General features: G+C 34.1%; 2 protein-coding genes across 4 annotated transcripts in view; one reads left to right on the forward strand and one right to left on the reverse strand.

Annotated features, from left to right (window-relative positions):
* Positions 1-326: 326 nt before the first annotated feature.
* LOC136412206 (polypeptide N-acetylgalactosaminyltransferase 35A-like) lies at positions 327-3077 on the reverse strand. Of its 2 annotated transcripts, none has more exons than XM_066395199.1 (8): positions 2633-3077; positions 2122-2260; positions 1767-2064; positions 1504-1708; positions 1142-1452; positions 842-1089; positions 564-792; positions 327-465 (listed from the first exon to the last, which is right to left on the reverse strand). In XM_066395199.1, the coding sequence occupies exons 1-8, from the start codon at positions 2955-2957 to the stop codon at positions 334-336; spliced, it is 1887 nt and encodes a 628-aa protein (XP_066251296.1). In that variant the 5' UTR covers positions 2958-3077; the 3' UTR covers positions 327-333. The 2 variants fall into 2 exon arrangements, with proteins under 2 accessions (XP_066251296.1, XP_066251295.1); XM_066395198.1 differs by having other exon boundaries at positions 327-468; positions 2633-3076.
* A 4321-nt stretch (positions 3078-7398) lies between these two features.
* The window catches only part of SNF4Agamma (SNF4/AMP-activated protein kinase gamma subunit), a 67968-nt gene continuing 53382 nt past the window's right edge, over positions 7399-21984 (forward strand). For both annotated transcript variants that reach the window (XM_066395188.1, XM_066395189.1), the window contains exons 1-4: positions 7399-7716; positions 9261-9551; positions 9604-10107; positions 19066-19265. In XM_066395188.1, the coding sequence (XP_066251285.1) occupies positions 9261-9551; positions 9604-10107; positions 19066-19265 (995 nt within the window). In that variant the 5' untranslated portion in view covers positions 7399-7716. The remainder of the gene's footprint in view (positions 7717-9260; positions 9552-9603; positions 10108-19065; positions 19266-21984) is intronic.

A 21984-nucleotide genomic window follows, 5' to 3' on the forward strand; every position in this document is an offset into this window, starting at 1 on the left:
GTATTATTGTTTGAATGCTTATAAAACAAGCAAAATATAAAAATTCATGCAAGCGAGTCTGCTTTGTGGTTTTTCAATTGATTGAAGTTGATTATTGCACACAGAAAGCGAATGAAACTGAATCATGTAGTGATTTTCCTTTTTGGATTGAAAATTTTTTTTCAGAAAATCATTTTTACGCCTATAGACTAATAAATTAATCAAGATTCAACCACGTTACTGGAAAGTGTATCTTATATATGATCACAGTTTCGCCATCACGTTTCGTGGCACCCTGTGTTTGTCACTAGATATTCCTTTTCCCAGACTAAGAAAATTAATTGAACTACAAACTTAATTATCATTTATTAAATCCCACGTGTTTAGCTCCGGATCAGTACATAATCTCATTTCCACTGCGGCGTTAACTTTACGCTTCTTAACCCCTAAACAGGTTCCTGCTCCCAGGTTGTAAATTGGAGAGTTCTTCTAAAAAAAAAAGAACATTGTGTGATTTTAATAATAATTATTATTAATTCTATTTTTTAAAAATGTTTTTCTTTATCGCCTCATAATGAACTTACCCCTCCCTTATGTCTCCACTCTTGATCTGCTCCCATCTCGTGACATTTATATAAAATAGGATGTGGTTTCGCCGCTTGTAAGCACAAAAGTTGTGCCAAAACTAACTCGTTTTTATCAGTCTGATACCATAGCTGTTTTTTAGAGTTCAAGCAAGGCCGTAGAATTAGAGAACTGCCTTTAGTCTTTACGTCTTTGGCACATTGAATGCATAGAGAGCTGTTAATAAGTCTGAAAGCAGTCTGCTAGTCAAGTTTCATTACAGTTAGCAAAAAAATACCTTATATAAAATTGGTCAATATAAGTTCTTTTTCTGGAATGCCAAGGCTGGAATTTATCTTGTTCTAAAGCCGACCATTTTTTTTTTAGTCTTTGTTCGTCGTCTGAAGGAAGAGTTAACTCTGGATAGACATTTTTCAAGTACCAGTCAAAATCGTGGCACTTCAACTCTCTACGAAGTTGAATTCTTGAAGATACATCACCAAAATCCATAGTTTTAGATTCTTTGATATGACTTAAATAATAATCCTTTAAAGATCTCCATTAGTAACTTAAATTAGGCGGCTCGAACAGAACAAACTTTGTAATCATCCATCCACACATTGGCCACCCTCAAAGAATTATACAGCATAGTGTCCTGCCCATCAGGAGATCCATAAGGCCTGCGAGGCCTAAATATATGACCAACTCTACTGCACGGTAATATTTCTAGTGAACCTCCACACATCCACAGTCGAAAAGAAATCTCCAGGTTTTCGCCACCCCAAATATTCATCCCAGCATCGTACTCCCCAATTTTAATGAAATACACGCGGTCTATAGCAAATAAACCGCCAGCCATTGTTGGAGATTTAATTGGTTTAATTAAGTCTTCAGGTTTTTCCAGAGTTCCTATAAAAGTGAATTTTTCATCAAAAATGTTTTTATACATTACTAAAATACCTTTAGGCAAGTGCTCCCATTTGAAATGCAGCCCCCAATTGAATCCTCCTCTAACCAAAGGGCTTGAACTGTAGGCAAATGTATCTGGATTAATTATATCAATAATAGGCATTACAACATTGGTACTATTATCTTTAATTCGAGCGACAAGCGGTTCAATCCAGTGTTTATTCACTTCAATATGACTGTCCAGGAATATTAAAACCTACAAGATTTGTTTATACAACAAAATACTCCTCTTGTGAACCTTTAAAAAGACCTACATCCCCATATGCGTGTTGTGCCCCAAATATTCTTGCCCTAATAAGTCCCTCTCTCTGTTTAGTCTTAATTAATTTAATTTTATCTAATTTATTGTCCTTTAAATACTTTTCAAGGTCCTTATGCAAATTCTTGATGTCACTAAAATCATCTACTAACACTACCTCTTTCAAGAGATTCATTGGAGTTTTGTCCATAATTGAATGGAGAGTTCGTAGAAGTGTTCTGTAGTGCTCATTGTAGAAGCAAATTATAATGCTGGCTTGGGGTAGATTAGGCTCATAAGTTACATTTTTGCATCTAAAGCAAATGATCATTATTGTATTATTACTATTAGGATAACTTCAATCAACTTACAAAGCATGCCTAGTATCAGGAATCTCTCTGTGCAAACTTAGTTTATTGCTAATTAAAACATTGTAGGCATGAATTTTATAGCCTTCATCTTTAATTTCTTGTTCTTCAGGATTTTGTACAAGACCCAAACCAAAAAGTTCTGAAACAATATGGATTTGTTAAACTGAACAAATCAATCATTATATGATAATGTTACTCTTATTCCTTAGAAGACTAAGTATTAAAAATTTCTAATGAAGAGGACAAGATGCATCCTTTTTATAGCACATTAATATCATAAAATTTCATTCTAAATAATCAAATGGTTCTTCAGATATACCTTTATGACACTTAAATAAATTTATTCTGTAGAAAATAGCTAGACATGAGGATAAACATCCTTATCTATGCAAAATGCAAATATTTAAATAGAGGTAATGTACATTATACTTTATAGAACCTTATAACAGTCTTAGAACAATAGATCATTACTTTAAATTTGACATAAATCAAATACCTTGAAATTACCTACCTTCTTCAAGTTTACTTAAGTTCCTCAAAGGAGTCTTCAACACTGGTCGAAGTTTTTCAAATAAATCTTTTCTATTGTTACCATAATTTTCAAGAAGATTATTATACTGGCGTTTCCAATCTTTACTCTTGCTTAGAGCCTTATCTTTTCCCTTAATGTCTTCATTACTTTGCCAAATATTGTGAACACTTATGGAAGTTGTTGAAGTTGCTTTATATGGTTTGCTAACATTCTTGGCAATGTGTGTATATAAATATAGAGAGATTATCCAGGTCGCAGAGGCAAAACCTATTCCATAAAGGAAGGACCTATTTATGCTACCCATTTTAAGATTTTATTCAGATTTGTTTTTTTACTTATTATAGTGGATTAATTGGACTAGGCATTTCCTTAAAAATCAATGAGTATTATTGGTTTAAATGCACTTAAAATCGATCTTATGTTAGTTCCATATGATAATTAAATAATAATCAATAATTTATTGATGTTGATTTTATTTGTTTTGAATAGTAGCTTTTTTGGGGTTAAGTTTGAGATCCATTGCTTTTAGGGGTTCTGTCAACATTAAAAGCCTTTTCAATTTGGGTTCGAATGGTTCTCATTCTGTTCTTTCTGTTCAATGTTGCTCTCATTAAGCTGGAATCCCAGTCGAAACTTTACCACAATCCATCAAAATATATAGTGATTAAATAATGAATTCATAGCTGTATAAGATATAGGGTGTTCAAAATTTAATATAAAAAGTTTTCGCAGGGTATTCTAGGACAATGAACTTTCAAGTCAATTAGTATTAAAACCCCATATGTTATTTAACATTTTTGCATTATCTTTAAAACAGTTAGAGATAAGAGTCAATCTATTAAACGCAAGGATACCTATCTAACGAATTCATAGGTGAGTGAAGAATTTACATTTCCAGGAATTAACCGACAGTGTTGGGACGTAGGGAAGGTTGAAGGTGTAAATATCACCAGAAAAAGTAATGCAACTTGTTTTTTTCAGAATCATATTGTTCTTTATTTCATAATCATCTTACAAGTTTATGTACAACATAATGTTTGTAGACATTCCTAATTTAAATTTATTATCCGAAAAAAATCATCGACAGGATAACGTTAAGGGATTGCTTAAGGTACAATCGATATCAGTCCGTATACAGGGTGTGTCAGATTTAGGAAAGAAAAATTTAATTCCTTATTCAATCCATAAGCTTTTTTTCGTCTTTTTTTTTGGTCCGGAATCCGACCTGTAAAAGACATTTTGACTTGACTCAAACGAACAGAAAAACTCACTAATTCTTTTCTCAAATAGCTCTAAAACTGCCAGATAAAAAGATTGAGGTGAAGATCTAATTGTGAACGCCCTGAAGGTACGTGTACGCTCAAAATTTGACTGAAATATCTCAAAAACCGCATGAGCTATAAACTAGAAACAAAAATAATTTTAAACGTTCAACGGTAACGTGAAAAATGTATTAAAATAAGGTAAACGCGTATTGAAAAAGTGGCTTAAAATCTGCCTATTATGTCCTCCTACATACATACATTTATTATTTAGACCTCGGCTGCTCTATTAACGTCGATCGCTATACTATCTTCAACAACTCTTATTTCAGCCATTATGTACACTTTTATAATGTCAAATTTAATACGCACCTTGGCGCAACAGCTACAGCCGTATGTATTCGAAATTCTAATCCTGGAATGTAGCCATAAAACTCCTCAATCAATTTTCAGGATTTCAGTCTTTTAGGCACCGCCAAATAGTTTCATGACCTACGGCAGGGGGCGATGGATGTTATTTTCAGCACAAGGTTGCCGTTGGTTTAGTTTCAGCTACGGAGTTACCGAAGTAAATGCTCGCATGAAACTTTATACAGATTTATTCTATTTAATTTTTGCGCCAATTTTATGTAATATTGTATGCACGTCTAGGGGCAAAATTAGTAATTTAGTATCTACATATACATGTTCGGTGTAAAAACTGCTACAAATAATGGATTAAAACGCTTTCGATTGGCCAGTTGTCTATAAAACAGTCTTGAAAATTAAGAACCAATTGAGCATAAACATTTTGAATTAGAAGCATGAAATTACGAATTGAGAAGTTAGATAAACACGATCTCATTAGCTGATGGAGGTCACTCACTTTACGCACATATAACATTAACGGAAAATGTAAGCAATTTCCAGGAAACTCCCTAGGAAAATGCGGCAACGTGGTTTGTCCAGTTAGGAAAACCAAAAGCAAATTATCGGCAGTTTTCCAAACCGGTCCGGTTAAAGTGTTGAGCAATAATCAAAACAGTGAAAAATGTAAATTTCTCAGTGCTTCGGACTCGTGTTTTCCCCTGTTTCCCGGACATTTTCTTACTTTTCTTTATTTGACCCACATATAACCTTAAAGCTGCCTGGATATCCTTCGGGGGCATTATTCGAAAATCGTTGGGTAAATATTAAGTTGGAAAATATTAACTAAATTTAGACGGCTTTTCAGTTCAACTTGCAAGTTCTGTTTGGATTTTGCGAATTGGTTTGTTATGCTCTTCTAAATTTAAACGCAATTTTACATCGAGTTTGGCAAGTTTCAGGAAATGTAGGTATTAATTTAAAGCGATTTGACAAGTTCCTGGTGCGAATTTATATTAATTACACTCACCATAATGTCCATAATATCCAATGTGCTTTCAGAAAAATTGTGAATTATATAAGAATGTGAAATCAAAAGGGTGGTTTTGCCACTTTTTAAATTGTTTTTCATCATTTTCAAAGTTTTTCATTTTTACACAATTTTTCAAGTTTTTGGATATATGTATATTTAAGGTACACTAACAGAAAATTCTATTATTAATATCATCATTACAACCAAGCAAGTAAACAATAATTATCGAAGATATTAATAAAGCGCGACATACTGGGTGAAGTAAAAAGCGGTGCGGCGTGATATGAGTCATCATCAGTATTGCAGAAGATTGCGTAGTAGGGAATTCGTGTCCTGAAGATGGTTTAAACAGCCAAAACGTCGTCCCAGAAGAACAAGTGGCGGAGAGGGCGCTCTAGTAAGTGTAAATATTTTTTATTTAAATGCCTTACCTAATCACTAGTGTTTTATACTATATAAGGTGGCCTTTTTAAACGATCGCATTTTGCTATTGTGGAAACGGAAAACGGTGCAATTACGTGGTTGGTTAAATTAGGAAAAAATTACGTTTTCTGGAGCTTATTTGGGAAAATGTTTTAAAGAGATTTCCGAAATGTTTGGGAAAATATAGCGCTAAGGTAGAAAATTTTTGATGATGGTTTTTATAAGGCGAAACGCATAGAGTCATCATGTGATAGACCATTGTAATAGGAATGAGAAAACCTTTTAATTTATGGGATAATATTTGCATACTTTAATTTTAAAGAATTAAGTGGGCCATCGGTAGTTAATAGGAACCATACGGAGTTAACGGACAGATCAATTTGCAAACAGTAATATTTTATTCAATACTGTGATTTAAGCTTTTTGCGGTAATTTTGTGTAAAGTGACAATTTTTTGGTCCACAGTATACACTTACCCTGTTGGACAAATAAGGGCCATGGCATAAGTAATCTCAGAGGCGCTACTTTATGCGATTTATTACATAAAAACCAGGCAGTCAATCACATTTTAACGATGTTATTTTTCAATTTATAAAAAAATCCATAGTTTGTTAAGAAAGCACTTTATTTACAAAATGGTATGTTTAGAATATTAAATTTAGTAAGAGTAAACCTCCATTAAGCAGAGTAATAATCTTAATTTCATTTTAGCTTTTGAAACTAATTCAAAATGCGGATTTTAATCATTTTTCATTAGGCAGTGGCCCAGCGAAAAACCGCCGTTTCAATGTGACTATTGTGCAACCCGACATCGGATACGGGGGCCCTGGTGATCACGTACCGCCCCAAACATGCGTGTCACCGGTGCCCCGTCACCGCGGGCAACCCTTTGCCAGCATACCTGAAGATCATGCTTTAGACGATCCTCCTTCTGCGCTCCTGGATAGCGAGAGAGCTGAGTGCAGCAGAGGATCATCACCTGCTTCTTGGGATTTCAGTCAGGATGAGAGTGATTCGGTGAGTAAAAAGTCTATAGTTAAATTTAGTTGTGAGGTTTGTGGTGTAAAGTAATTCTGGACTATGTGGACTCTCAGAAGTATGTGTAAGAAACCCAGAAAGGTACAGTGAGGATATTTGTAATAGTAAAACGGAATTGGTTTACTTCGCTGCTATTGGGACTTGGAACGAACCTGTGTCTATTTATAATAGAGGAATGGCGCATATATAAAGTGCCATAGGAATGAGCTATGCAACTATCAAATCTTTAGCAAAGCAAATAGGCAACTTTTGGGATTCTTGTTTCTGGATATTGATTAATAATAGTTGGGATTAACACGCGGGTAAAGTACCAATTACTAAATCAAGAGTGTAATGAAAGTCAATTCAGTATTTCACCTGTAATCATTCATTACTATAGCTTATTGTGGATAAATTCAAAATAAGTCAAAGTGACAAATAGAATACTGACTGAAGAAATAAAAGAAAAAAATTAGTAAGTTCGGCTCTGTTCGAGGCTTGCTAGTACCGGTGTAATGGTACAGTAATTGTTCACTCCTGCTTCTTACATAAGATTCGAAAACGCTAATTCAGTGGTGTTTGGCAAATTGACAAGCAATCACTCATAATCAGCTGTTTTCGATTCTCCCGCCATCTACGAAAAAAATCCGCATTAAAATTTAATTTTCATTTCTCGATTTTCCTAGAAACTATACACAATTGTAATAATTAAAAAATTAACATATTATTCACTTATTCAACTAGGACAGTCGTGTTTTTAATTTGTGCAATTTCGCCGCGTTTTAATTCGAGTATTTTTATTACCAGTGCGAGTGCTCTATTTGTTTAGTCAATTTTTTAGTGTGTGATGTTTGTTTTGGTGATTAGAAAAGCTACATGAAATTTCAGCTTCAGTGTGGTTTTAGAGCGGAAAAAGACAGTTTTTGGGTAACGCAATCGTATATTGACTTAATGCAATTGAATTTTACAGCTGGTTTATCAAGGTAACCTCAAAATTCCAATCCTTTATCAATGAACTAGCCTCAGTGCTTGCTTTATAGTTTTTGAATGGTTTGAAAGGTCAAACGAATCATCTATGGGGCCTATTAAGTTAGGTTTTATTTGTTTGTTTGCTGTATAGTTACTTTTATTGGGTCTTGAGTTTGTTCTGTTTTTTGTTTAGTTCTTAGAGTTTCATTGCTACATTTTCTGTACTCATCTCGTTAGCTATTTACCTGGCAGAGGTAGAGTTATTCATGGAGGCCTCTTCTTCAATCAATAATTTAAGTGTTTTTTATCCCTTTTTTTCAAAGAATTACTTCAATACAAGTATTATTGATAGTACTGTTAAAGATGTAGGCACTACTGAGGAACACTACCTAGAGATGTTAAATTCTGTGAAATGTAAAATTAGATAGGTCGCTATTAATAGAAAATTTGAAAATATTTGGCTGATATTTGTGAAAAACCTTTTTTTACCTAAGCATTTATATCTCAGAAATCTTTGATTTCAAAATTTTTTATCTTAGGGAAATTTGCCTTTTTGGAAGCTTTTTCTTCTTGCTTCAGTTCCAAAATATTTACTTACAAAAGGAAAATTTTCTGATTACATTTTTTTCATCAAATTTTTAAGTACAATAAATGCTTTCAAGTCAAGGAATACAATTTTCAGGTTTATAAAAAAAGAGGTTATCCCGAGGGTTATTCTCCACATGTGTTATGAATTGCCAACAATTTTGGAATAGAAATTAAGTAAAATTATATGGATAAAAGGTTATACCTACATTTCTTTCTGAATGCACTTAATCAATATTATATCCCTAACTGTTTAAGATATTGTTTACATTATTTTTGATAAATTTTTATTCATTATTTTTTGAATTCAGACCATCTCCTTACAGAATAATGATAGAACTTATCTAAATACTCCTAGAAATGCTCTTTTTTTTACCTAGTCTGAAAACAAGATTTTGGCATAGGATAATACATCTGGGAAAACATTGTTGGCAAATATAATGTTTTTCAATGGTAGACTGCTTGTCACTCAGTTTCAACATTAAAAATAGCTTGCGAAATACACTTTGGTTCCATATATATATTCATTGTAATGCATAATGACCAGACTTGCAAAGCTTATAACAAACTCTTCTTTTGTCTGTAGGTATTGTCCTGGGTGCTAAGTTTAGCAGTAGGTAGGCGGAAGTAAATATGTATTTAACTACTAAATAAGTAGTTATGTCTGGTGAAAATATATGAATATACCTACACAACTACGCCTTTTTATGGACTTGTAAATAATGAAGAAAAACCGAGAGTAAATCTTTCCTTAATTATAACTCTTTTAAAACTTTATTTAAAAATTAATAATTTACTTGTCAGCCTTGTAAATTAATAATCAGTTGCGAATTCATTATTGATTAGGCATGCTGTATTTTTCATTATCACTCAGTCAAAACCTTTGATTAAATCCGATTAAACCATTCTAAAACTAACGCTAGCAAGAAAGTTTACTTAAATTTTTCCCAAATTAAAAAACCCATTGGCGCAGATGGAAACCGACGTAACAAATGTAGCAACCAAAAAGGATCTTCAGAACTCCCCTGGATCTTTAAAAAAAGTCGTGGATTTAAATGAATCGTCCTCAGATGATGACTTAGACGGGTCTAATATCAAGGGTCAGATTCCGAAGGGTTTGCAATCAGACGAAGAGGAAATGTCATTTTTCCATCGTCATTTTCAAAGTCACAACAGTTTACCCTCGAAATTCATGGGAGTAGGATCACGTCGCCTCTCGCAGTGTCGAGAGGAGGACGAGGAGGATGAAAAAAGAGATCAGCCGGTAGGAACCAGAAACCAAATTGTTTTAGGTTTCCAAAGCAACGTTTTTTTAGAATCCAGTGTCCTTGTCTCATGAACAGATAAGTGGTAGTGATAAGTCACTGTCCGAGTCTTCCACTAGTTCCAAAACATCTGTGATAGATACTGTGACTGGTCCCACTCACAAATTTGTGATAGTCAAGACTAAACAACCCACTTCTGAGGTGCCTTCGGGGGATTCCACTCTCGAATCTGCTGCAACAAGCTCAACCAAAGACATTTCGTTAAGTGATAGCAAAAGGAAACATATGGCTGAAGTGGCAAAGATTTTTGCTTCGCCGCGACAAAAATATAAACAAAGTAACACAGTGGGTGCTGTACCATCTCAAAGCGATAGGATTCCGGCTTACAGTATTTTTGCTGGGAAAAGCCCTTTGGCTAGTCCTCATTACGATTCGAGGTTCTTCGATTCGACTTTGATTGAATTGAGAAGCCAGAATTCTAGTACTTCCACTGTGGATTATAATGATGGTGTGGAGGATATTTGGATTAAGAGACCCGAACTGGAGAAAAAGAAGGTAAGACATTTTTTTAAGTACTAAGTAGTGTTTCGTTCATATTGAGGGACCAACTGGTAATGAAATACAGGTTAGAAATTAAGAAAATGGCAATAAACTTATACAGAGCTGTCCTAAAAAAAAGTGCACCTGAGAGAGTGATCATTTGGACTATATCAAAGCCCTACGGTAGGTAGCAGTTTTTGGGTAATTTTTACGCTCTTTTTTCCAAATATGAAAAAATTTCATTAAATGTCTGTGAATGTTGGAAAAATCCAAACAATGCCTGGATATTGGAAATATGCTGGAAATGCACAAGAACAAATCATGCCAGAAAATGTATAAAATTCTTGATAAAATTTGAGAAAATATAGGTACAAAGGATACAAGAAATACAGAAAATGTACATGAAAATAAAAATTCAAATCACGCATTTAATTAAACATGCGGTGTAATGGAATTGAATTATCTGCGAAGTTTTCATCTGACGTATTATGAATAATAATTATTGACATCGTAATGTAATAATTTGTTTAATTATTTTGCCAGAGATTTGAAATTTTCCACCATCAATATTTTTAGTTCAACTCATCCTAACTTAATGCTTACTACACAGGGTTTATTTCAGGCAGGAAGCGCAAACGGACCCATGTTCACATTAACTTTTTCCTTAAAATCATTCATAGATTCACCGCCTGAATTTTTGACATATTATTTACTATGAAACACCCTGTATAAAAGATCTGCTTAAATTCCAATATTTTTAAACAACATTCATAGCAACAAATAAGTAAACAATGTTTAGAACAGATATTATGATTCGTTAGTACACAGAGTTAATAATAATAATAATAATACCTGTTGTAGTGCTATCATTTATAATAGGAATTTATAATTTTTGTAGGTGGTTACTAGGTGTTTTGCTATTCTTAACATATGCATGTGCTATTTACATGACTAATATTTATTTATGTCACTTGGGTTATTAATGTCTATGCTTGTGTCTATGGTTGTGGTCCCATTTCCGGAGGCGTCAGGATGTTAAAATCATCTTATAAATATCTAGGAATGGGTCGTAAAAAATAGATGCGATAATTGCAAATAATTTTGTGTAGAAAAGCTAAGTAAGGTTAAAGATGATATTCGAGATTAATTTAGATAGCTACGCGAATTCTCAAAATTTCCAGGAAGTTACGTACAAAAAATATTTTTATGTAATTAAAAGTAACTAGTTGGACATATTCCCATTTAGATGTCTGACGATGATGTCCCTTGGCTGATTTTCCCTGAAAAGTTTTAGATAAAGTTGTTTTCCATCAAGATCAAAATATAGAATTGTTCAAAGTGGAAATTACGACTTCTAAATGTTCACCTAGAATGCATATGAGACTTATTAATTTTCCTTGGCGTAATGTACGTACAAACTTAATCAAATCCTTTAAGTATTACAAGAATACTGCGTCTTTTGTGAGTTTGCGAGCTGATAACTTTAAATATTGCGCAGGTTAAAATGAAATTGCAGGATTGTTTGTTTTCCTTTTCTTTCTCCCAAAAATATATATCAGAGGCTTAAATTGTTTTTTTACCAAGTTCTTAGTAAGTCGACATAGTATGTTCTAAAAATCACGTAAAAAATCTTACATTTTTGTTACCTTGGTTACCTTTCTTTCGTATTTAGTGCAGGTCTAAATAAGTTCTTTTTATATACAACCACATTCCCTTTTTTTAGTTTTTTATTCATCCCCTCATTTTGCCAGTTTTCCTGTTTTCAGGTTATCCATTCGCTTAGAAATTATTTATGGTAAATTCGAGGTTGATTTATGACTATCAATATAATAATATCCTGATCTTAACAAGGTCTAAGATGCTAAAAAGAAATAAACGCATCCTTTTATTTGGAAAATATTAGTGTTTGGTGGGTGTTAACTATAGCAAGTTTAATGTTCATTTCTATTTCTGTACTTTTAAACATACAAATACCATCGCACCTAAAAATGTCCCTAATCTAATAGTGAGTTGTTAAAATAGTTTTAAAGTTGTATATATCGCTTTTTTTTAGAAAAAAATCCTACGATAGGAAAATGTAGCTGATATGTTCAGTAGAAATTGCGTTGATGTTGTTAGTAAAGGTGTAACAGAAAATTTCAAAAAATGCTCATATTGATGAGTGACAATTCTTAACTTTATCCACCTCTCACGGCCAGGTCAAGAGGTTTCAAAGGCACTTTAACAAGACTCAACATATATCTTAAATAAAAACAAAGGTCGGAATTGTTAATTTATTGCGTGTGCTAATTTAACGAGTAATGTCTATCAAGATAATAATATTGCTAAGAAGCTATTAAACGTCAAAGTCATAGCGCCTAAGCAAGTTGTGCCGTTTTATCTATACAGTATGTAACATTTAACCTGGAATATTGAAATACATATCTCGAATACTAGGCATTCTATTAGGTTGTTCGGAAAGTAATTTCGTTTTTTCCCGACAGAGGATTTAATGGTATTTTTTTGCACTTAACCTCACACTTAAGCCATATAATTTTTATATGCTTTGAGAGCTCATATAACAAGGCTTGTGTGTGAAACATTTCAATTAATTCTACGCAGTAGTTTTTGGTTGGTGCCCTTTTAAATATGGAGAGCGATAAGCAGCATTTTCGACATATCCTACTGTTTTACTACAGAAAGGGTAAAAATGCTGTTCAAGCCAGAAAGAAATTGACCGATGTGTATGGAGAAGGTGTGTTGACAGTACGCCAGTGTCAGAACTGGTTCTCTAAATTTCGATCTGGCAATTTTGATGTCGAAGATGCACCACGTTCGGGAAGGCCGGTTGAAGCTGATAAAGACGCCATAAAGGCATTAGTTGATGCGAACCGTCGAATAACAACACGTGAGATCGGATTGAAGTTAAATTTATCGAATTCAACAGTTTATGACCACTTGAAAGGCCTGGGATTATCCTCGAAGCTCGATATATGGGTTCCCCATGTTCTCACAGAGAGAAATCTGTGTCGCCGCATTGACGTCTGCGATTCGCTTCTCAAACGTGACAAAAATGATCCGTTTTTGAAGCGCATCATTACTGGGGACGAAAAATGGGTTGTATACAACAACGTCAAACGCAAGAGGTCATGGAGCAAAAAAGATGAATCGACTCAAACCATTTCCAAAGCCGATATTCACCAAAAAAAGGTGATGCTGTCTGTTTGGTGGGATTTTAAAGGAATCGTTTTTTTTGAGCTTTTACCGGATAACACAACGATTAATTCGGAAGTCTACTGCCAGCAGCTGGACAAACTGAAGGATGCACTTCAACAGAAAAGACCCGAACTAATCAACAGAAAAGGTGTAGTGTTTCACCAAGACAACGCGAGACCTCACACAAGTTTGGTCACTCGCCAAAAGCTTTTACAGCTTGAATGGGACACAATGCCACACCCACCATATTCTCCAGACCTGGCACCATCGGATTATTATTTGTTCCGGTCACTCCAAAATTTTTTAGACGGTAAAACTTTCATCTCAAATGATGAGGTCAAAAACCACCTCGATCAGTTTTTTGCCAGCAAAGACAAAAAATTTTATGAGCGTGGAATTATGCTACTACCAGAAAGATGGCAAAAGGTGTTGGACCAGAACGGCCAATATATAATTTAATAAAGCATTTGTTTATTATACGAAAACTGTCATTCATTTTCACATAAAAAAACGAAATTACTTTCCGAACAACCTGATATAAAGAAATGTTTAGCATCAAACCTTAATCACTGTGATGGGGAAATGTATTGATGCTAAAGTTAATTTCCCTCCACACCCTGTGTGAGCGGGGTGAGGGTTAACATTTTCATTTTAAATAACCGCCCCCTTTTTTTAATAGATTCGAATAATACGGCTGAAAATAAGAAAAAATTGTTTGAAACATTTTTTTTATTCATATTAGAAAACACTGTAATTAACGAAATTCAATTCATATTTTAAATGGTAACCTTCACTTTTAAAAAATTTCTATGGGACAAAAATATTCTATGATAATAAAGTGTGATAAATCAACAATAATGTAAACAAATAAAACATCTACTTTTAAACATTCTGTTAATGCAGCTTCACGATGGAGTATTTGAGCGTAGAACAGAAAATTGAAATGATTTTGGTGTATGAAGAAGCTGGCAGGCATTTAGATAATGCTGTCAATCTCTGCGCTCAGCGTTTTTCTGAAAGACCATGATCCTGGACTTCTTTCTATTGCGTGATGAAAAAATGCATTCATGAAGAGACTGTAAATCGGAAGAAAACAAGTCGGCCAGCTTCTTTCTGTGTGTGGAGAAAACAATAAAATTGCAGTCTTAGGTGCTGTGGCTTTTAATCCTCAAGTGAGCACAAGAAAAATATATGAATTATCAGGAATTTTTCATATGAGTGTATGAAAAATGCTGAAGATATACAAGTTTCATTCTTATCATCTTTTTACACGCTCACTAAGAGGAATATTTCCAAAAAATTGTTTAGATTTTTGTGAGTGGACATCTGGACAGATAGAACGAAATCCCAATTTTTTCCGTTGTGTAGTATTCTCTGACGACTCATAATTTACAAATCATGGTACAGTTAATAGGCATAACATGCATTACTGAAGGATTGAAAATCCGCATTGGCTTCGACAAGTTGAGCACCAGTGTTCTTGGATCGTCAATGCATGGTGTGCATGGTCAATGCATTGACAGTAAACTTATCGGTCCCCACATAATTGAAGACAACTTAAATGGTAAAATGTACCGGAATATTTTGGAAAATAAATTGTCCATATTACTCCAGGACTTAAACTTAGAAATGTGTCAGAACATGTGGTTTCAACATGACGGTTCTACGGCTCGCTATTTTGCGGTGGCACGGGAAGTTCTTAGTCCTAATTTTAACGGTCGATGGATAGGCAGATCTGGTCCGATGAATTAGCCTGCTAGATCTCCAGATCTTACTTCACCGGATTTCTTTTTGTGGAGATATCTCACAGATCAGGTTTATAAAAAAATACTAACGATACGTGAGGATATGATTCTGCTAATTATAAACGCTTGTGTCAATATTTCAGAAAACACACTCCGTGAGTGTGAAGAGTCCTTTAAAACACGGAATAAATAAGTGCATTGAAGTTCGGCGACACCATTTTGAACACTTACCTTAAAAAGTTATACAAAAATTCACGTCTTCGTTAATTTTAAAGCATATATTATCAAATCTTTCAGTAAATCATAAGTAAAAGAAAACTTGAATTTCGTTAATTAGTGTTTTCTAGTATGAATTGAAAAAAATATTTCAGACAAATTTTTCTTATTTTTGGTTGCATTATCTGAATTTGTAAAAAAATGGGGGTTGCCATTTGAAATTAAAAAGTTAACCCCCACCCCACCCACAAGGGGAGTGGAGGGGAATACATTTCCCTCTTAGAGAGATTGAAGTGTGATACTAAACATTTCTTTATAGGATACCTAGTATTCGAGATATTTTAATATTTTAAGTTAAACGTTACATCCTGTATTTTTATTTTATTTCATGCATGCAAATATTGACTATACTTTAATGATATCACGAATAAAACCTTGAATAAAACAAAATGCTTCATATTGCACTCTCAAGCATCAAATTTGTACAGGAAGTAAGTATTTAATTAAACTAATGTTATAATCTCACTCCAGGCGTAATTGAACTATTGCTGTTAACAATAAGAAGATAATTTGTTTATTGTTGTCGGTCGTGGTCTATTAGTTCAAGTCCAAGGACATAGAAATAATGTGGGCAATGCCATTTGTAATACATTTTGACACTGTTAATAAAATTTCCCATTAAAGCTGAGATTTCTGCAGATCAATGGCACGGCCCGAACCATCAATCACTGCCAACTCTAACCGTATCACAAACAATACGATTGATAGCTTATCCCTTTCAAGCACGTGTTTGTATTGGAAAAAGTTAGTTTTTGCGCCATATTAAACATTAAGTTTGCAATGATTGTTAAACACATCAGATGTTGTAAGGTTAAAGATGTTCTTGCGGAGGATTACGTGGAAATTGTGAAGGTTAGTTCAGGTTTAATTGTGAATAAAATTTCTTTCAAGTAAGCGTTGCTGTCGTACCTAGCCATTACGTGTCAACATAGCCATTTTTAAAATAACTTTCCTAGAACCGAGGCAATTTTCCGGGGAAGTGCTGGCAGGTGTGCCTTTCACTGTAATATAATTACATTGTATCGATCGCAGCGACATAGTTAGTACATCTATTAAACAGTAATTAGTAGTCGTTCTCCTATTTGGTTTGCGTCACCAAGAAAATAGGCACCAGGTTTTTGCCTAAGGGCAGCGGTTCGAATTAAATTACCCCCATAAAATACCTATCTGCACCTAGTCGTGCCATTAATTGAAATTTTATGCGGTAATATCGTGGATGGTTTCTTCACAAAATTTTCAAATAACTGATAAGCTGTAGATTTAGATATCGAAAATTAGATTTCATATCAATCAATCTTTGTTGAGAGCTGAGCGCATAAAATTGATAATTTAAAAAGACAAAGCTCTCAAAATTCAAACAAGAAATGATTCCAAAATGTCTCAAATGCTTTGACATGTCTTCATAATGTCTCATCACACTACAAATTTTGTCATATCAAAATCTATGAAAGTCGTTGGAAATCTTCTAAGGAACCCAAAAAATATCTATAGATCTGAAATAAATGGCCAAGAACGTCTAGAAATTTTCTTGAATAATCAAAGGCAAAATTCCCTATGATATGGATTCTCTTTGTAGTTTGATTGGTAGAGATCTGTAATATTGATTCTTGTTTTTAGCTATTTTTTTATATTTTACTCTCTAATCCATTTTGAGTGATTTTCACCTTCTTTTAACGAATTTGATTCACGTCCTGTAGAGGAAATTAAACAACTATCATAGGGGTATATCATATTATCATGTATCCAAAACTCTTTTAACTCTCATCAGCAGATTCCTTTTATTTTGTTATTCGATTTCAATGACCAAATCAACAGTTGCATTAAATATGTGCATATTAGACTGGGCTAATCTATGCAAAGCCTTAATTATGCTTGATCATTAAATAAGGCTTAATAATTGTAAAAAGTATCTTTCTACTTAAGTATTATACTTCGGCATATACTTGAGTTTTCATGGTCTAAAGTTATTTTCACATTCGAATTTGGTGTAATTTTATAGTTGCAGTTCCAACATTATTAGTTCGCCCAGTCTACACCACTGATTCTCATAAAATTTCACTGATTCTGCATTTTTTCAAGTTGCAAATTTTGTTATAGAGCTGCATTATACGATTGTTCAATGGAAGATCTTCTAATAAAGGTAATTTAATTGAAAGTAATGCCTTCAATTTGGGCTATTTGACACCCACCAATTGTAGAAACTTTTTGCTTGAACTATTATTTTGTGTATCAGTGCAATAAAATGCTCCGACAAATGCTGTTGAAACACCTTGAGGGGACCTTTGAAGGAAATGTATCCAATTCTAGGAGAAAGGTAACATTGTGCAATAATAATTACTCTTTATCTATGCATTCCACAATAATAGTCATAACTGTGAATTTCATACGAGTGGTTCTGCTTAATTAAACTGCCAAGCCTCTTATAAGTTGTTTCATTTTCATTATCAATTTAGATCATTTTATGGAAAGAATTGCCACTCAATCGTATTAGGAATTCCGTACATAGAATAAACAGATTTGAACTTGAAGATGTTCTGTGTTGTATCAAATATACGTTTATCCAGACGTAATGCCGACGATTGTACACCAGGCACAACAAAAATGCGATTGATATCGTATAACGATTTGTGACGTTTTTATTAGTTGGCACATCTTTTGCGTTTGGATAGTCAGTTTTGTATTCTTAAAAAACCTTCTGAATATTAATTCTGAATAAGTTGTCATATCAAACGTACCTGGCTTTGACATCATTGCAGGCAATTTCTTTTTCAATGATTTGTTGTGCAAGGTCAGTTCCGTGTGAATAATAGTCTCTCTAAAATCTCCTTTATCTGACCGAATAGCATAAATCGTTGCCATTAAGTTGCATCGCAATTTTTGACTATTTAAATAAGAAATGTGTGATTTCATTCTAAATCAATATTTTGATTTATCAGAATGATAATTTTGATTCGGACAAACTAGGAATGCTATTAAATATAGACATTTTTTATAATTGATATTGTTATTTCCTTTGCTCGGAACGTTATGAATGGTTTTATCGGTTTGGACGATGTCGTTTACGCCAGCTTCGAGTTCTAAGCGAAGACAGAATGGTTATCGTTCGTATGAATGAATATGAATGTAATAGAACACGTGTGGAGCAGAATGGAACTAAAATTGAATCAAAGAAAGCAAGATATTCAAAATTTAGATGAGAGAAAAATGAGAGGTGATTCCTTAAGAGATTAGCAAAAATTTGGTGCGGGTACAAGACGCTTCTACGCGGTGTTGAAATATCGCATATGTGTGTCCGTGTAATGTGAGACTTTATTTCACAAACATTTTTTAAAAGTGAATTTTTAGACTTTCATCAAAGCAAATAATAGCGTGTGTATAAGCGGAACAGTTCGATTTTTTTCGAAAAGTTAAGTTTGTATTTTCATATTCTAATGTAGGTAGATTCCACAATAAAAATTAGCAAAATGTAACAGTAATTCTTTTCTTTATGGTAGTTTTATTGGCTTTTGCGTATTTGACAGTACAAAAATCGTTCCAAAAAAACTTGTTAAATGTTCAAGCAAACAGCCAGAGTGAAATTTTAAGTTCAAGCGGAATTATTGTTTATTTGTCCACCCATTAGTGCTTTGTTCTTCTGGGTGAGAACTGGAACAAGTGCGATCTATTGTAGTTAAAATAAGCATGCTCTTAAAGGTACACCATTGGTACTTTGTACAATGTATGAAAAGCGAAATGTGATGTAGGTTTTTTTTTATAGGAATTGGGATCACAGCCCCTTTCAACACTCTCAGGAGATGAGGTGGATCTGCCTAGACCCAGATCTGGAACGTGGGGTGCAAAGGATGGACAGAAAGACAAGCAGGATAAGTCAAAGGGTAAAAAGCAGGATAAAAGCTCTGGGGATTGCAGGAAGAAGGAGAAGATTCAAGCTGGAAGCCGGAGTGGTTCCACTTCTAGGTGAGTGGATATTCCTAGATGGGGTTTTATGAGATTTTCTACTCCATGCATTATAACTAGAAGGGTATCAATTATAATTATTATTACTTCTTGGTATATTTTCTAGAAAACTATACGAGTTAGATGAAATTAAGAAAAGAAATTCTGAAACTAAGGTTATAGGTCCATGAATTTTTGAACCAACCCATGTAATAATAGATTTCTCTGACAGACAATTTTAATTCCAATTTAAAGACCCACAATTTCATAACCCATAGGAATATTTTGGTTTGCTGCAGTGACTTCAATCGGCAAGTCTGGAAAATTACAACATTTTCTAATTTCAATTCAAATTTAAATAAAAATGTCTTTTACAGGGCGATTGCATTTGTAGCAATCGCTTTTTGGCAAAAAAAAATTGCAAAAGGGCTTGCGTCGCTGTAGTTCACATTTTCAACGTATATGTTATACCAACTAAAAAATAAATATAATTCTCATCTTTGGTACTGTTTATTTTGGCGGATACTGTTGTACTTAAGTCTTTCACTCCACAAAGTTCTTCCATATCGATCTGAAGGATTTTCAGGACTTCATCACAGTCCCGTGTCCAATGTCTCCTAAGCGGGTTGCAGGTTTCTCTTCGAGCGTTTATGTTTCGCTCTAAATTGCTTAGAAATCCTCTGAGAAGGTGTGACATCCACATGTTTATACTACACTCACTTTCACATGATATGCACCACCCAGTAATAATAATAATTAAGTCTTGTAATTTTGGCAAAATAATGCTTCATAATAGAGTATCAAATGATCAGACTTTCAGTTAAAAGATACAACATTTGATAATGAAAAAATTAATAATAAGTGACATCGCTTCGTACGGCAATGCAAGCACGTACTCTTCGCGGTATGCTTTGCAACAAATGATCAATATCTTCCTGGGGTATTTCATTCCATGCTACCTCAAGATGATGTCGTAGGTCATCCACATTGTTTGGAGGCCTCGGTAAATTTCGAAGACGGCGACTCATCATATCCTAAAGATGTTCGATGGGCGATAGGTCCGGTGACCGTGCAGGCCAAGGCAGTATTTCCAATTGTGTTTCTTCCAGGTATCGTCGAGTAATGTTCGGACTATGTGGTCTTGCATTATCCTGTTGGAAAATGCCATTTGGTAAAGTTTGTATGAAAGGTACTAATACTGACCTCAGAACATTGTCAATGTAGCGACGTGCGTTTAGGGTGCCTGGAACGAACACAAGAGAAGATCTTCGGCCAACACATATCGCACCTCAGACCATAACACTAGGTGTTAAAGCTGTGTGGGGCCTTTCAGAAAATTGCAAATTTCTTCTTTCACCTCGGTATCGTCTGACTCTTCTACGACCATCATTGATCCATAAACAAAATCGCGACTCGTCACTGAAGACAATATTGTTCGACTCATGAATTCCATTCCAATCAATTCGTTCTTGACACCAGGCCAATCTGGAAGCTTGGTGTTGGGCGGTTAGTGGCAGTCGTAGATTTGGGCGGTATGAATGCAGGCCAAAAGACGAAATTCTTCTGTAAACTGTTGCCATCGACACCCGACGATTTAGAGCTCCTATCCAATCTACTGCTACAGACATTGTTGTTTGAAATCGATCACCAATAGCCCTCCGTCTAAGAAGTCGATCTTCACGTGCGTTGCTGCTACGGGGAGGACGTCCAGATGGACGATGTCGCTGAATCCTTTCTTCAGACCACGAAGACCATATTCTCGCAATCGTGGTGTGGTTCCGATTCATTCTTCGGGCAATCTCACGAAAAGAAAGTCCACCCTCCTTCATACCAATAATGCCAATTCATGCCCTCTATCAAAATCCAAAACGTGGGAAAAATTTCGACGCTGTCTCACTGGGGGCATTTTGAGATATCTTGTTCACAGTTCAACAACAAAATAAACTGATATTTCGATGTAAATATTATTTTATTTATTTACAATTGAATAAAAAATCTAATAGGTCGATGACAAAAAAACCATTAGCATTCTTTCTTTTTTACTGAAAGTCTGATCATTTGATACTGTATTATGAAGCATTATTTTGCCAAAATTACAAGACTTAATTATTATTATTACTAGGTGGTGCATTTCATGTGAAAGTGAGTGTATTTCACCATGATTTTACCCCGTTACCACGCGGTACATCACGAGGAAGTTAGTCTACTTTTCAACCTATAGCTAGAGATAGCTTAGGAGATATTATAGCAAACATCTAAAAATTATTTACAGTTAAGGGAGACGGTATCTTTAATATAAGGATATATCATTATAGTATCGATATTGCGGTTTTGTAAATGAAAACGATGGTTAAACTTTGAAATGTATGCAGGAAGTTTTAAACCACTTTGGATAGGACCTTTTTCTTCATAATAGAAAATGTCTTTAGGCTTACTGGCATCTTATAAATTTGAGGCCTGAAGTGGTAGCCAAAACACAGTAGAATGTGTCTGTGTTTTCATATTACAAGTTATTAAATTTGGCAAAAAAATTAACATTATTCTATGGATTTTGTCAGCAATTTATTTACTTGTTATCCTTTGTAATATCGATTTAATGAAATATTCGTTTTGTAACTATATTTAGTGTCAATTTTGGTATCGAAGGTATCAGAAAATGTGTTGTTACTTTTACTATAATTTGAGGTCAAAAGCCAGTCTTTTATCATCTCTATTATATTCTAATTGTATCAATATTCAC

Source organism: Euwallacea similis, chromosome 11 (genome assembly GCF_039881205.1).
Source record: "Euwallacea similis isolate ESF13 chromosome 11, ESF131.1, whole genome shotgun sequence".
Lineage (NCBI taxonomy): Eukaryota > Metazoa > Arthropoda > Insecta > Coleoptera > Curculionidae > Euwallacea > Euwallacea similis.

Excerpts from the sequence above, each read along its gene's own strand:
- LOC136412206 (XM_066395198.1), bottom strand. The coding sequence starts at position 2,957 with ATGGGTAGCATAAATAGGTCCTTCCTTTATGGAATAGGTTTTGCCTCT. Across the intron at positions 2,261-2,632 it reads CTTAAGTAAACTTGAAGAAG|AACTTTTTGGTTTGGGTCTT; the intron begins GTAGGTAATTTC and ends ATATTGTTTCAG. Across the intron at positions 469-563 it reads AGTGGAGACATAAGGGAGGG|AAGAACTCTCCAATTTACAA; the intron begins GTAAGTTCATTA and ends TTTTTTTTTTAG.